The sequence below is a fragment of the Dreissena polymorpha genome, chromosome 13 (genome assembly GCF_020536995.1).
Source record: "Dreissena polymorpha isolate Duluth1 chromosome 13, UMN_Dpol_1.0, whole genome shotgun sequence".
In the NCBI taxonomy this organism is placed as follows: domain Eukaryota; kingdom Metazoa; phylum Mollusca; class Bivalvia; order Myida; family Dreissenidae; genus Dreissena; species Dreissena polymorpha.
The window spans coordinates 10576507-10592890 of record NC_068367.1 but is presented as its reverse complement, the minus strand read 5'-3'; the positions used below and the strand labels follow the sequence as shown (position 1 = coordinate 10592890).

At 34.6% G+C, this 16384-nt stretch overlaps 1 protein-coding gene across 2 annotated transcripts in view; it reads right to left on the bottom strand.

Moving 5' to 3' along the window:
• LOC127855540 (UPF0415 protein C7orf25 homolog) overlaps window positions 1–16384 on the bottom strand; it is a 59743-nt gene that overhangs the window by 42534 nt on the left and 825 nt on the right. For both annotated transcript variants that reach the window (XM_052391264.1, XM_052391263.1), the window contains exons 2-3: window positions 15793–15864; window positions 14164–14275 (exon numbers count right to left, since the gene is read on the bottom strand). In XM_052391264.1, coding sequence (XP_052247224.1) covers window positions 14164–14275; window positions 15793–15845 — 165 coding nt within the window. In that variant the 5' untranslated portion in view covers window positions 15846–15864. The remainder of the gene's footprint in view (window positions 1–14163; window positions 14276–15792; window positions 15865–16384) is intronic.

The following is a 16384-nucleotide window of genomic DNA, read 5'->3' as shown; positions in this document are numbered from 1 at the left end:
TCACATTTTGACCATAGGCTTTGTCAATGACCTTTATAGTATGAGTAGCTTTGATATTATTTATTGCTATCATGTAACTGCATGATTGTGTATATGTTTACAATACACAAAGCATAAATAATGATATAAATATACTGATTGAGCTTATAATAATCTGAGAACTATAGCCAGGTCAATTAAGGACTTAAAATACAATTTTGTGTCCTGATTTCATGAAGAAATGACCATGCATGTCCTAGATTTCAAATTCAAGGCCCTGGTGTGACACATTGGTAGCATTACCGTTAAACTGTTACCAGGCTTATGAAATTAGTTTTTATTGAACTATCTTAGGAAATCTAAATCAGGCACTGATTTTTCTTGTTTTAATACAGTAATAGATTAGTTGTGGCCTCTGGGTAATGACCAATTTTTGTTTACTTGTCACACCCTTAAAACTTTCCACACGTCTATAATAGCAAATCTGGATTTAGGTGATCTTCAATGGTACATTTAAACTTTAGCTCTGTTACAAGAGTGCTGGTAAAGTCCAGTCACATATTTAAATATAGGCCATGTCAAAATCAAAGTGTCAAAGACAAATGAAAGATGCGTTCATTAATTATTGTCCAGTTGTTTACTACTGCTGTAAGTTTTTATATAATATGAATGATGAACATCATGTGAGAGAAAATTCACATTATCATTGTATATCAGGTTTAGCAGCCTTTTAGATAACAAAGTATGCTAGTTTTCAATGTCGCTTCTGGGGATCAAACCCGTAGGTACTCTTAAGTATACTTACATGTACCCCAGGTATGGTAAATAAACGTAATTGTACTCGGTCCATATTAGGCTGTACCCGAGTTGTATTCGCGCCCAAAATCCGATGTCATAAAACGCGCAACTGATTATCTTAAACACACTTCTCTTCAAAAAACACTGCATCAACATGCTTTTTGAGTATGTGTTCCGATTATATAGAGGCCATTCTACAGAAAATTGACATAAATGTGTATATACAATTATTACAAAAAATAGTCGACAACGACTGATTTAGGATTAAATTTGCCAGGTACATTTTAGTATATTTACCGTACCCGGGATATATGTAAGTATACTTAAGAAGACCCGGGGTATATGTACGTAGTACCCGAGCTGACAATGAACAATCGAGCAATACTGGAAGGTGCAACATCTCTCACGCCCCCTAGCATCGACTTTAGCAGTATTCAATTCTCAACAGGAAAGTGCTGGAGTCATTGATCCCGAGGGACAAGAAAAAACAATTGATTAATGTTCGAAATAAATAATTTGATTAATGACAATTCTATTATTTGAGCCAGGTCACAGGAAAAGCGCAGTCAAATCAGTATCCAATTAAATTATATGTTATTGTCAGAAAAACGCTGTTAAGCAAACAGCTTTCAAGCGACTGCAGGCTGATCTAGATCCAAACTGGCCACAATCGCCTTAATGTCTCTTTTACTGTGACACAGTTCATTTAACTTTAAAATGATAAAAAGTACTAACACTAAGAAACAGTACAAACCAGTAAAGAGTTTGAAATCAATGTTGAATTTCAGGACAGCTTGGTGATCTGCAAATCCCCGATGAAATGTTGATATCGGGTATCATAGTTATTCATAGTTATTCAATAAGTCGCAAAATGCTCGAATACAATTTATAAAGCACAATGTGACTTATATTGATAACTAAAAATACCAGTATGCCAGTTTTGCCGTGTCAAGCTGTTAGGATCCAGAAAGTCCTTCATTCACATCGAGTATATATCCTTTGAATTCCAACTATTGTTGTCATAAGCGGAGATTTAGTGAATAAATAATTCATATATCCTAATTGACAGCTTCTTAATAGCGAAACAAGCCAATTTATGCAGTAAGAAAGTTTTGAATCGAGACTCTCATGGGGGCGGCCATTGTTGAATGTTGAAACACAAACGACAACTCTGCTAGGAGAATGTTATCAATGACGAGCAATCTCCTACGCAGTGGCGAATGCAAAAGGGAAGAAACTGAAAAATCGAGTTATCTCAATCGAACTGGCTCGGTCTTTTACATAGGTCGCCATTGTGAAAAATTTTTGGATGGTTAGATACCTTGGACGATGCTGTTCCAGCATCGTAAAAAAATCTGTACAGTACCTGTGAAAAGAAGATAAATTCTTGGTAAGGAAATATATAATATGAGATTTATAATTATATAAATTACTTCCCTTGAAAATAATTGTCTCTAGTAAACCTCTATTTTTAGTAGCAAATAATTAAAAGCCACTCTCTATTTTTAGTAGCAAATAATTAAAAGCCACTACCGTGACTGTAGATTCACCACTCAAAATGTGCAGCTCCATGCGATACACATGCATGCCAAATATCAAGTTGCTATGTTTAATATTGAATAATTATCTTATATTATTTTTTTTTTCAACCCCGTGACCTAATTTTTGACCGGGCATGACCCATATTCGAACTTGACCTAGATATTGTCTAGATACAACTTCTGACCGAGTTTCATTAAGATCAGATGAAAACTATTTGAATAGGGAGAGGACACGAAAAGTCTGACAGACTGACTGACTGACAGACTGACGGACAGTGCAAAAACTATATACCCCCTTTTCTTCCAAAGGGGGCATAACAAATAGTGAAAACATTCAGCAAAAAAGGGCGATTGCACAAAAATCATACAAATATATATAAAAAAAACACACACAAAAAAAATGTATTTGTTGCCATAGCAACCACAATTTTTGATGTAGGTACAAAATGAATTGATGTGCATACTCTCCATATTGCCATCTGTCCATGTTTCAAGTTTCATGAAAAAATATGAAGAGCTTTTAAAGGTATCGCAGGAGCCAGAAAAGTGTGACAGACTGACAGACTGACACACAGAGCGTAAACCAGCGTTTTCACCGGTATGGGACAATAATTGCGTTCATGCATAAGTATGCAAACTGCCATGGGTTAACCACACATTCAATTAGAAATAGCAGATCTAATACATGGATAGTAAACAGTAAACTTTTGACCTTCAGTTTGTAATAAGGTTACTTAAACTGTTCAACTTTGGAAAGATGGAAGCCTCCACTAATTTACTAATGTCATTTATGTGCCACCAGAGTATAGACCTATTCACTCATGACAATCCAATATGGCCTAGAATGGCATAAAACCCTATTCAACATCAAACAAAACTGACTCAAAACTTCTTCAGGGATAATCAATCTGGGATGATTTGCTACTAAGGCATATTTATAAAACAGATACAAACAAGGGACAAAATTGTCACAAAACCAGGTTTTCATCAAAAAAAAAATCTGATTAAGGGAGACAACTCAAACTGAACTTTTGAAATGAACAAACAAAATTAACCCTCTTTGTAAGTTTGTTTCAAAATAAATATATTTTAAGTTGTGGTGACCTTGACATTGGAGATATTGACGTGATTCTTTCGTGCGACACACCGTCCCATGATGGTGAACAAATGTGCCAAATAATTGTAAAATCTCACAATGAATGACATAGTTATGGCACAGACAAGCTCATTTATTGCCAATTTTGACCTTTGAACTCAAAGTGTGACCTTGACCTTGGAGATATCGACGGAAAACCTGGTTAAAAAATATAAATTGAAAACAAAAGCCTTAAAATGTAAATGTTGATGGAGAAATGCTTAAATGCTATGAAATGTAATTTTAAGAAGGGCTTTGTAAATATGTTATCAGGGCTATAGATAACAAGCTTATTTGCGTTATTACGCAATTAAAATAACCCAAAATGTAATTACATTCAAAATAAAACGTACAAAAACGCAAATATAAATTTAATAACATAATACCCGTAAAAAACTTTGCGTCACGAAACGCAATTCTTACGAACACCGGGCGTTTTTTTTAGACTGGTTATTTTCGGTACAAAAATGTATCGGATAGTTTATATGCTGTCCTATGAAGAAAAGATTAGGCAGCCTTTCCAGTGGTTATCAATCTATGGGGTATTATTGTAATTATTCGTAGACCCGTCGATTTCTTCTTTCATTTTCAAGGTATTCAACTCAAAATGACCCGAAAATGGTGTGCATCGCTTTGAACAGCCCTTACTTCATCCATAGTGCAGCGATTTTCACGAACTCGGTCTTGTTCAACGCAAAAATGAATGAACTTTGATCAGAAATTCAGTAATTGTTTTTTGTTATGTACAGGTTCCTTTTTGAATTCCATTTGTATAAATAATCTAGTAACCTTAGTAGATTTTTTTATATTATATATGCCATTCCCTGAATTACCCAATTGAGTTAAAAAAACCGGGGGTGAAAACTACAATTATATAAGCTCAAAAGTAGGGGGTGAAAATTTTTGCTAAAACTCTATTGAATTTACAAAAACCATATTGTTGTCAAAAACAGGGGTGAATTACCCATTATACCCCAAAAGTTATCTATAGCCCTGATGTTATTCATTCACATATTTAAGGTACTCAAAGTGTCTTACCTATTCTCTTATGCAATTAAAGTGGACAATTGCAGGTTGGCATTTATTGCTTTTAGCATCTTTTATGGGGTAATTTCACAGATCTATTTATTTATCATATATTATTTTATTTGAAATTGAATATTATTTTTCAAGTAACATTTCAATGATAGCTTCATTTATGGTATACCACATAACAATAACATGTGAGAGTTGTTTCCCATGTTCCCTCACTCATTTGTAGCAATACCCTCCACATTCTTAACATGGAACCAATCATGTGCTCTCACATCTCAATCCAACTGCATTTAATAACTCCACAATCAAGACGGCTTTCCACCTTGTGCTGCAGGAAATCAGTGTCTATCCATAAAGCTTTCCTTTTCTTGCAGAAGTACCCTTAGTCCTTAAATTCTCCGAAAATAATCACGGGGGTTTTGTATAAAGATGCCATGAAGTGGAAATTACAAAATAACAGGTAAATAAAAAATGCATGATTTAAAAAAATGCTTCTTAGTAAGTGAAATCAAATAGCAGTGACTTTATGTAAGAATAACAAGAGCTGTCACCATAGGATGACTTGTGTCCCCTATAAACGCTTGATAGAAGTTATGAGCTTTTTTCGAAACCTAAACGCAGATTTCGAAACCTAAACGCAGATTTCGAAACCTAAACGCGGACCCTAACTTCAAGGTCAATGTCACAGGGGTCAAAATTTGTGTGCGTATGGAAAGGCCTTGTCCATATACACATGCATACCAAATATGAAGGTTATATCTCAAGGGACATAGAAGTTATGCGCATTTTTCGAAACCTAAACGCAGATTTTGAAACCTAAATGCGGACCCTAAGCTCAAGGTCACAGGGGTAAAAATTGTTGTGCGTATGGAAAGGCCTTGTCCATATACACACGTATACCAAATATGAAGGTTATATCTCAAGGGACATAGAAGTTATGAGCATTTTTCAAAACCTAAACACAGATTTCGAAACCTAAACGCGGACCCTAACTTCAAGGTCAAGGTCACAGGGGTCAAAATTTGTGTGCGTATGGAAAGGCCTTGTTCATATACACATGAATACCAAATATGAAGGTTATATCTCAAGGGACATAGAAGTTATGAGCATTTTTCAAAATCTAAATGCAGATTTTGAAACCTAAACGTGGACCCTTAGTTCAAGGTCAAGGTCACAGGGGTAAAAATTTTTGTGCGTATGGTAGGGCTTGTCCATATACACATGCATACCAAATATGAAGGTTATATCTCAAGGGACATAGAAGTTATGAGCATTTTTCAAAACCTAAACGCAGATTTCGAAACCTAAACCCGGACCCTTAGTTCAAGGTTAAGGTCACAGGGGTCAAAATTTGTGTGCGTATGGAAAGACCTTGTCCATATACACATGCATACCAAATATGAAGGTTATATCTCAAGGGACATAGAAGTGATGAGCATTTTTCAAAACCTAAACGCAGATTTCAACACCTAAACGCGGACCCTAAGTTCAAGGTCAAGGTCACAGGGGTAAAAATTTTTGAGCGTATGGAAAGGCCTTGTCCATATACACATGCATACCAAATATGAAGGTTATATCTCAAGGGACATAGAAGTAATGATCATTTTTCGAAACCTAAGCGCAAAGTGTGACGGAAAGACGGACAGACAAACAGACGGACAGACAGACGGACAGTATGATCACTATATGCCCCCTTTTCTTCGAAAGGGGGCATAAAAACATGTTAATTAAGCGCTCCCTTAAAACAAGAGACTTCATTGTCGACTTGAAGTTGTTTGCATTAATATACATCTGACCAGTTTTGCACCTTTTCATCAATATTTCACATTTTCTTGATATTCTTTGACAAGTTTGTTCCATTTATAAACATGGCACTCACGCATAGCAATTATCTTTGATAGATTTTGTCACGATTTGACTATCAGTGTAATAATTAAATAATGCTTAAAATAACTTTTCAGTGCTTTTAATTGTATCATCATGTATATAAATATGTATAAGGTAGGCTGTTGATTTTAAAATCTATATGATTCATGTCATTCATTTACATAAATTAATTCAACAGATTATCCTCATTATTTTATTTGTCTCTCCTAAAGAATGTGAACATGGTATTTGGATCTCGTGAACATGGTATTTGGATCTCGTTTAATGACATAAAACAGCAAATGTTTGAATATAAAGACAAAAGCTTTTAATATATATATAAGTCGGTATCTTTGTAAAAATGAACCAAGTGAAAATTGAACACCTTTGCCTAAGTTTGAATATTATTTTATAACAAATTATTAGCAACAGGACTATTGTCAAGCAATACCAGCTCCACCATTGTCAGAAATTCCAGCAATGTCAGAATTTGTGTGTGTGTGTTGTTGTTGCCATAGCAACCAGAATTTTTGACGTAGGAACAAAATGAAATGACGTGCATAATCTCCATATTGCCATCTATCCATGTTTCAAGTTTCATTAAAAAATATGAAGAACTTTTAAAGTTATCGCAGGATCCAGAAAACCACCATTAACAGCAGTATTTCTAGTCTATTTGTTGCCATAGCAACCAGAATTTTTGACATAGGAACAAAATGAAATGACATGCATAATGTCCATATTGCCATCTATCCATGTTTCACGTTTCATGAAAAAATATTAAGAAGTTATCGCAGGATTCAGAAAAGTGTGACAAACTCACAGACTGACGGACTGACTGACTAACTAACTGACTGACAGACTGACAGACACAGAGCGCAAACCATATGTCCCCTCCGGTGAAACCGGTAGGGGACAATAAGCATGTTTTGTGGCATTTTAAGTAGTACAATAAATGTATCCTTTCACTAAATATCTTTTCTTTTGATCACTGGCAAAAAATGTAAACTGACCATTACGCTTCATTAGTATTACACATATAGAGAATTATGCTATATCTCACCTCCTACAAAAATGACCTAATCTGATTGGCTTAGAGCGGTCACGTGTCCATGGAGTATTTTCCATACACCCGAGTAGTTTCCATACTCGTGTAATCCAGTAGTCGCTTAGGATATAATATTTACACGGTTAGTTACTGACAGCTCTCGTATGGTATGAAATTACTGATGGTGTATATCCCATACACCGTCAGTTACTAACAGAGTAACTAATAATACCACTAAGATACGTTTTTTGACGCATTTGTGGTCCCTTAATTAGAAAGCTAAATTTAACTAGAGCTTTGTCACAGACATGGGGAATATCCCCACATGCAGCATTGACACAGAATATTTTGCATGTTCTGTTGTCTTAACAAAACAAAGCAGACACCATGCTCAATGTTTAAAACACACTTAGTGACCCCGTGATATAGTTTTTGACCAGACATGACCCACATTCAAACTTGACCTAGACATCATCTAGATACAACATCTGACCAAGTTTGGTAAAGATCGGATGAAAACAATTTGAATTAGAGAGCGGACAATTAATACGGACCGACTGACCGACCGAGTCAGACCGACAAGCTCACTCCTATATACCCCCCCTAAACTTCGTTTGTGAGGGTTTAATTAAAGACCTTTCATACTTGATTCAAGTTTTAAAGGCTTCATTTCAAACCCCCAGTTATTAATGAGCAGCAAACAGCATATAACCTGAGTTACTCGCAGGCTGTTCTGGTTTTATGATGTTTGCATATAGCAATTTTCACTTTGGTGGAAAGGGTTTATTCAATGGGTCTTGCAACTATCATATGAAATCTGATACCAGTATGAAGCTTTTATGGTTTGCAGACTAAAACAAAATAAATACAATTTCTAAAATCATTAGAAATTCAAAAGTCATGAAGAGAAAATTAACTATGATTAAATGCCATTAAATTTTCTGCAAACTACGCTTTTAACTGAAGAAAAATATATAACCATCTTCATGCAATATATTGATACTTGGGATGCTTTAAATGCAAGGTAAATTTCAATTAACCCTTTGCATGCTGGGAAATTTGTCGTCTGCTAAAATGTTGTCTGCTAAATTTCTAAAATTAGCATTTTCTTCGATTTTTTTTCAAAGAATACTATCAGAATAGCAAACAGTTTGGATCCTAATGAGACTCCACGTTTTGTGGCGTCTCATCTGGATCCAAACTGTTTGCAAAGGTCTTCAAATTCCGGTTCCAGTTCTCAAAGGGTTAAAATAGTTCAGTAAATAGTCACACTAAAATGGTTGATTTTAAAGCCTTATTTTATTGCATTATTATTTCAAAATAGAGCCCTAGTCTTTGGATTTAACCCTTTTCCCCATAAGAAGCAAACTGATAAATGGATTTTGCAACCAGCATAAAACCAGAACAGCCTGCGAGTAACTCGCAGTCTGTTAAAGTTTTATGCTGTTTGCTGCTCATCAGTATCTAAGGGTTGGAAATGAAGCCTTTACAACTTGAATCTAGTCAGAAAGGTCTTTAATTAAATTTAACTGTCTAAGGGACTACAAATGCATCAAAATACGTATCTAAGTCATAAAAGATTAAGGCACATAAAACTATTTGTGAACTGTTCTCACATGAGCATAATAAACTACTGTTTTAAAAAATTCAGCGATGTTGTTTATAGCAAATTTACTCTAAAACAACTGGCAAACAGCTTTGCAGCCACCACATAACTCAATTATTCTTCTCAAAATTAGATTTTCATTACGTCATAAATCTCAGATTTCATTACAAACATAATTCAACCAGGCAGGCTATAAAGTAGGATCATACACCAATATGTTCAAAGTGTCTAGAACTTTTATCTGGAAAACAAGTTATCTTTACTAAGCATTTTTGTTTCAACCAACAAATATTTGTTCCATGTTTTGTGCCCATTTTGCTGGAAAATAAGTAATTGATACTTTAAGTGTTTGTTATTGTTCAACAAATACATTTTTGTACACGGTTTAACCATCCTCTAACTACACTTATATAGAAATGTCAAATTACTAAAGCTGTCACATAGTGCATAAGACAGATTACTAAGGATAGTATTAATTTATGTTTGCTTTGCATCAATTTCAATATTGTGTTTACTTAAATGAATATACAAATATACATAATATCTTAACATAAAACTAGCCAATGAGAATGCACCAAGTTATTGCCAATTGTTTCACTATTTAGTCATGTTCTTGGGTAAGATCATGAAGCCCATTAATTGTATAATTTCATGTAAATCCTAGGCTGATGTCCATATACATCCATCTACATCGGTTGCATATCTCATATTACGTTTTGCTACCTTTGGACGCGTGATTGTGCACACTTTCCCGTCAGAAATCGCACACAACACAATTGAGTGTTTCAATGTACAATCTACTCTCCTTATCTCAAAGTCGTCGGGAACAAGAAAAAATATCGAGATAACAAGAGTTTGAGATATCCAATTAGGCATTTTCAAAAAAAAATGAGACGAAAATTTTCCCTGTTTTAACATCTAAATACCTGCTAAGTGGTCTAACTGTCCCGTAATTGTTCATAGTTCATGGACGACACATAGTTACTAGCAATGTTCATTACTCTTAAATTACCGGTGTGTAGCCTATTATTCGATATCTCGTCATGCGCGAATTGCCAAGATGACGAGTTTTGCATTAACTACCATTTTCTCGTGTCGCGCATGGGACAAGTCGGTCCCTCTCTATTTATGTTAATTTCTCTGCATTACGTAGGATAAAATATTCAACAACACCATATATCTGTTTCTAATCCAATTTAATGTCTGACTTAACTAATATTTCAGTTATACAAATACGTTGTGATTGCTACATGATTGTGTCCTTTCCATCTGTCCACCTCCAGGTCTAAATGCTAACTGCACTATTCCCCTCTAACATTTGCCCCATGAAACTCTGTTATGAATCCCATTGGTCAGTGTTCTATGCGTGTTTATTTCTGATTGGCTGAATTACAACCTAGGATTGGAGAAGTCACTATTCAAGTATTCACCCGCTAATCAGCATTGTAATACCAAAAAATAATGCAAATACAGCCCAAGGCTTGTGTTAACAGCATCGTAACCCCTTTGTTGTTAAACATACACCAGATCCAAATATTTCATCTTTTTGATATACTCGTCAATATTTCGTACATAAAGAAAACCCAAATATTTCACCCAATTTCTCATCATTATTTGACATAACTAAAGCCGTCACCATGTGGCATAATACTCTCTATAACTACCCTATCTATTACCTGATACATACCCATTTTTACGAAGCACAATTACTTTGCTATTAAAATGCTTAATTTCCTTGTTTGGGTTACTTGACTCCAAAAAATTATATTACATTTTGATGTGAATATTTTTTATGACTTCCGTCTAGCTTATGTTTATAAGTATCAAAATGGTTGTTAAATATTTATTTGTGGAAATTTTAATGGCTGATGTGGTGTTTTAGAGGATTTTATGGCAGGCTAGGATGATGTTTTATCATTAGGTGTTATAGATTTTACTGTAAAAGGTGGACTTTTCATTGATTTTTCTAAAGAGCTTTAATAAGAATATTTTAAACAAAGGAAATTCTACGAAAAATGATTTTGTCGAAAGACCACTCAGTGGTGCACTTTTGTTTACAGAAAAGTTAACCCTTTTCCATCATAAGAAACAAAGTGAAAATGGCTTTTGGGACATGTTAAATGCACCTTTTCACGATTGCTAAATTAACGGCATTGAAAAAAGTTTTAGATTTGCAAATGTTCGTTGTATATTTGATATTTGCAAGGAAACAGCAATACTGAACATTTATCATGCTCTAAGATATCCATTATATGCTTCTTTTGACTGTTTAAAAACATGAAAATTATAAAGTGTTACAAACGCGGAAGGATTGAACAATTTTGAGAGTTCTGTTGTTTTAGTTTTCAAAATGGCAACAATTTTTTGAAACAGGCAGCATTTAGTGGCAACAACATTTTTAGCCAGCAGGAATGCTGAAATAAAATAACATCAATGAAAATGTGACCAGACTTTAGAGATGATTAGCACAAATAAAATTCAAGGTCTTGGTCAAAATTCGGATTAATAAGGTAACAGAAATATATTCAAAATATATGTGCCGTGCTCTGTGAAAAGGGGGTTTAATGAATGTGCGTAAAGTTTCGTCCCAGATTAGCCTGTAGAGTCCACACAGGCTAATAAGGGAAGACAATTTTTGCCAAAACTTAATTTTTGCCAAGAAGAGACTTTTGGTAAAAAAAATAAAAAATAAAAGAGGAAAGTGTTTTCCCTGATTAGCAGACTACACAGGCTAATCTGGGACAACACTTAATGCACATTCACTAAACCCCTTTTTCACAGAGCACTGCACATATATAGAACCTCGATAAGACCACACTACAGAAGGAAAAAAGCATTTGAAATTAATTGCACAAAACATCAAATCTTTACAAAATTCAGGAGTTCTGCCAAAGTACTCCCACTCAGGTGCGGGGCTGTAAGCACTAACAAAGTGTTTGTGTGCCTTACACAGATATAACTGTGTGGTGTTCATCTTAGAACTACATATTAATGCTTTAAAAGTGCAGTAATAAGTGCACAAGTACTGAGAGCAGAAATAACAGAATAATTAACAAAATAAAGAATGGCTTTGTCTGGAATTATATGTAATTAAGTGTAATCACATAAGAGCAATATGTACATATCGTAATTAGTCTAGTGTGTGGGTTTGTGCTGTAATCTTGCTACCGGTAAAACAATCAATAAATGTATTTAATAATTGCAGACAATACACAAAGATGAGTAAATGGTACATTAAACAAAATGTTAAATGGCCTTTTGACACACATTTTTGTCCTGAAATTACATAACAACAACATGAAAATTGAACTTACCGGGTATTCATGTTTTGGCTTTAAACATTCTTAACAAAATCAGATTTAGCAGAGACAGATTTTATTTTTCAGTTTATTTTGCCTCAGGAATTTTCAACTCCCTGATGCAGTGATATTTCTGCATTACAGTTGAAGCCAGCAAAAACATCCAAACAAACAATTCTCTGGATTACATCTATATGACATTTATAACGCATTTGCAGCTGCTTCTTTCAAAAGATTTCACAACTAGGCAGATGTTCACAAAAAAACATGAAAATACTAGGAATTTTATCAAACTGTGCACCAAATGGTTTTGCTATCATTTGTTTGACTGGTTCTACCACTTTTACGTAATCAATTAAAGTCTGATTACATAAGTCATAATCTTTATGTAAGAATCACCCTGTTTTAAACTAGTGTTTTGTTCAAAGGTTGCACATGTCCCCACATATAGGATGCATCCATGAATGTTTTTGTTTCCTCCTTTACCTTGAAACATTAGTAAACATAAGGATCATAAGACATATGTGCAAATATTACGTGGCAGCCTTTTTTTCCTTCTTTATAAAGTACCGGAACATGGAACTTTCACAATTAGGAAAAAAATACAAATTTCCCAATTGCTGTCAAAAAAAAAGGTTTCAAATAAAAAATATTTACTGTTTTTTATTAATAAATGCAACATTTAGTTTCCCTATGCAGTTCTATGGCTTGAACCTGAGTAAATATAATATTGACAACTTGACAACACTAAGTTATAAAGTATCTGGGAGCAAAAAATCAAACACCAATATCCCAATATGAAGATTTCACGATGTGTATTTTCACAATTTCAGGGTTTTTCGCTCATATTTTTCCCAAATTGGCTAAGGTACCGGTACTTTTCCCCATTGGGCAAGAAAATAATTGATGTGTAATCCTTAGCCAAGTTGTAATACGGCAGAGAGTTTGTATATTGGTGAGTTTTTCGTGCTCATTAACCAGAATTGTTCTCAGAATTTTCTGTTAATATACATTCAATTGAACATGAATATCAACCTAAGGGAGACAACTTTATAACATAAATATTGCTCTATTAAAGAGTTATCAACCTAAGGGAGACAACTTTATAACATGAATATTGATCTATTCAAGAGTTATATTCTATTCTCAAACACTGAAAGGCAAAGGCCTTGTAACGCTGACCTATGGTTGTTTTATAAGGCTCTGAAAACTTGAAACTATGACAGACCCTTAGTGGAGTTATAATAATAATAATAATCAATGAGCATATTTATCTCATTTTTCATAAGCTATCTATCTGTCCATGTTATTTACTCACTCACAACTGATTCCTTGCCCGGGCAGGTTTTTGCTCTTTTACGAAGGAAAATAACTCCTTATATGAAGCTCTTTCATACACATATGTAAGCCATTCATAAATGAAGTCCTGAGAGATAACCGCTCTTACTGGGCTGGCATCTTAAGTAATCCAGGTGTGTGCAACATGACAAGAGGACCAATATGGTTCATCATCACTCACCTGAGATATGGTTTAAATGTGGAGTAAGAGAAGAACATTTAAAAAGCTGTTTCGCCAATTTGTCTTTTTTGACTACCAATATATTAACCGCAAGTGTCCATAACAAGTGAATTATTCTAACAACTTGTAACAGACCACTTTCTGATGTCTTTTACCGAATTTCCATGATCTGGATCTTGTTGTTCGAGAAAAGTTACTTCCTTATAGAAGTCTAATGAGGATAAGGGGATAAAGTAAACACAAATGTTTACACACAACAGAAAGCACATGACAGAAAAAATGCAATCACAGTGTGAGTAAGTAGCCTAAAAAGGAAACCTGAAGATATGCAACTCACAGATTTAAGGTATTTCAGCTCAGCCAGACATTTCCTCTCCAGCTTTGCTGCTCCTGGCACCTCACAAAGCTCCTGACTGATCTTCACAAGGTACTCTCCACAGCTGATGTATCTGCAATGGAGATCTTACATAGTAAACCCTGGCACCTCACAAAGCTCCTGACTGATCTTCACAAGGTACTCTCCACAGCTGATTTATCTGCAATACAGATCTTACATAGTAAACATCTCTGGTTTAACCCTGTACCCATTAGACACGTATTTTGACACATGTGTAGTCCCATAGAAAGTTGAATTTAGTTAAAGACCTTTTTTACTAGATTCCAGTTTAAAAGGCTGTATTGCCAACCCTTAGTTACTGATGAGCAGCAAACAGCATAAAACCTGAACAGACTGCCAGTTACTTTGTTTCTTACGAGGGAAAGTTTTTAAGTCTGAAAATGTGTATGAAAATATTAACAGGTATAAAAAGTAAATATTTGTTAGAAAAAAATCTTAGCAGCCATTTCAAAGTCAATACTGATCAATAATCATGGAACCAGATTATGTATTGCCATTAAAGAACATTATATAAACATAGTTAGTTCATGGGTACAGTAAATATTGATGCCTTAGAGGGTGATCTCTACCCAGACCGAAGGCTTATTATATATTTCATTATTTATGTTCTTTTTCTTTTTAAGAGGCCTAATTTAATATAAGGTTTTTAACCTGTTTTGACTGTTTTAATAGTCTAAAAAAAAGTGTCACCAATTGTGAGTGAAATAATTGATCCTTATGATTTCAGTAGAGCTGAAGTGAAATAATAAAGATATGAGCCGTGCTCTGTGAAAAGGAGGTTTAATGCATGTGTGTACTGGGTCATCCCAGAGTAGGCTGTGAAGTCAGCACAGGCTAATTAGGGATGACACTTTCCACTTTTAGGATATTTTTAGTTTCAAGAAAGTTTATTCTTAGCAAAAATGCAGTTTAGGAGGAATGTGTCTTCCCTAATTAGCCTGTGCAAACTGCACAGACTAATCTGGGAGAACACTTTACGCACATGTATTAACCCTTTCAGTGCTGGAACCGAATTTTAAAGGCCTTTGCAAACAGTTTGGATCCAGATGAGATGCCACAGCACAGAATGTGGCGTCTCATCATGATCCAAACTGTTAGCTATTCTGAAAGTATTCTTTGAAAAAGAAAATGCTAATTTTAGAAATTCAGCAGACAACATTTTTGCAGACGACAAATTTCCCAGCATGCAAAGGTTAAAGCTCTTACAGAGCACGGCCCAAATCATTTGCTGCTATTCTCTACTCATGGCTGCTATTCTCTACTCATGGCTGCTATTCTCTACTCATGGCTGCTATTCTCTACTCATGGCTGCTATTCTCTACTCATGGCTGCTATTCTCTACTCATTTGCTGCTATTCTCTACTCATGGCTGCTATTCTCTACTCATGGCTGCTATTCTCTACTCATGGCTGCTATTCTCTACTCATGGCTGCTATTCTCTACTCATTTGCTGCTATTCTCTACTCATGGCTGCTATTCTCTACTCATGGCTGCTATTCTCTACTCATGGCTGCTATTCTCTACTCATGCACCATTTAGCATGTAATAAAAATTACAGTATGTATCTACCTGTTTAACAATTTCTGTGTCTCTTCACTGGGATGTGTTCTAGATGCGGCCATTTTTGTTCATTCATCAATTCTGAAACAAGAACTTACAAGTTTGTAAGAAGAATAGTACTTTTAATTTTTATGATTATTAGCACTAATTTTGTTAGCATTTAGCCTTTTATTTTACTTTTAAATTGTAGTTGTATTACTTTTTCTTTTCTTTTTAATACCACAACTAGGTGAGTCTAAAACTGATAATGCAGCCAAAATAGAATTTGGGATATAGTGCGATTGGATAATAGTCAAATCACAAGTCTTCAGCATGTTTTGTTAATAGTTATGCTTATAGCTGCGTTTTAACTTCAGTACGCCTTTAAAATGTATGACTCATGCAAGCCTATACAATCTCATCTATCCCATTCAAGTGCCATAGATTTGTTGCACATCTTGACAATTAGGAGACAATGATTTTTAAATTAAGTTTGTAAAATGTTTCCTCCCGAGAACATTCCCAAATAAATGCATACTTTGGCTGACTTTTTTATGTATTACCTGTATCCATAAACGGTGTCTTGAACTATAGATAATTCTTTGAAATAAGACAGATTTTT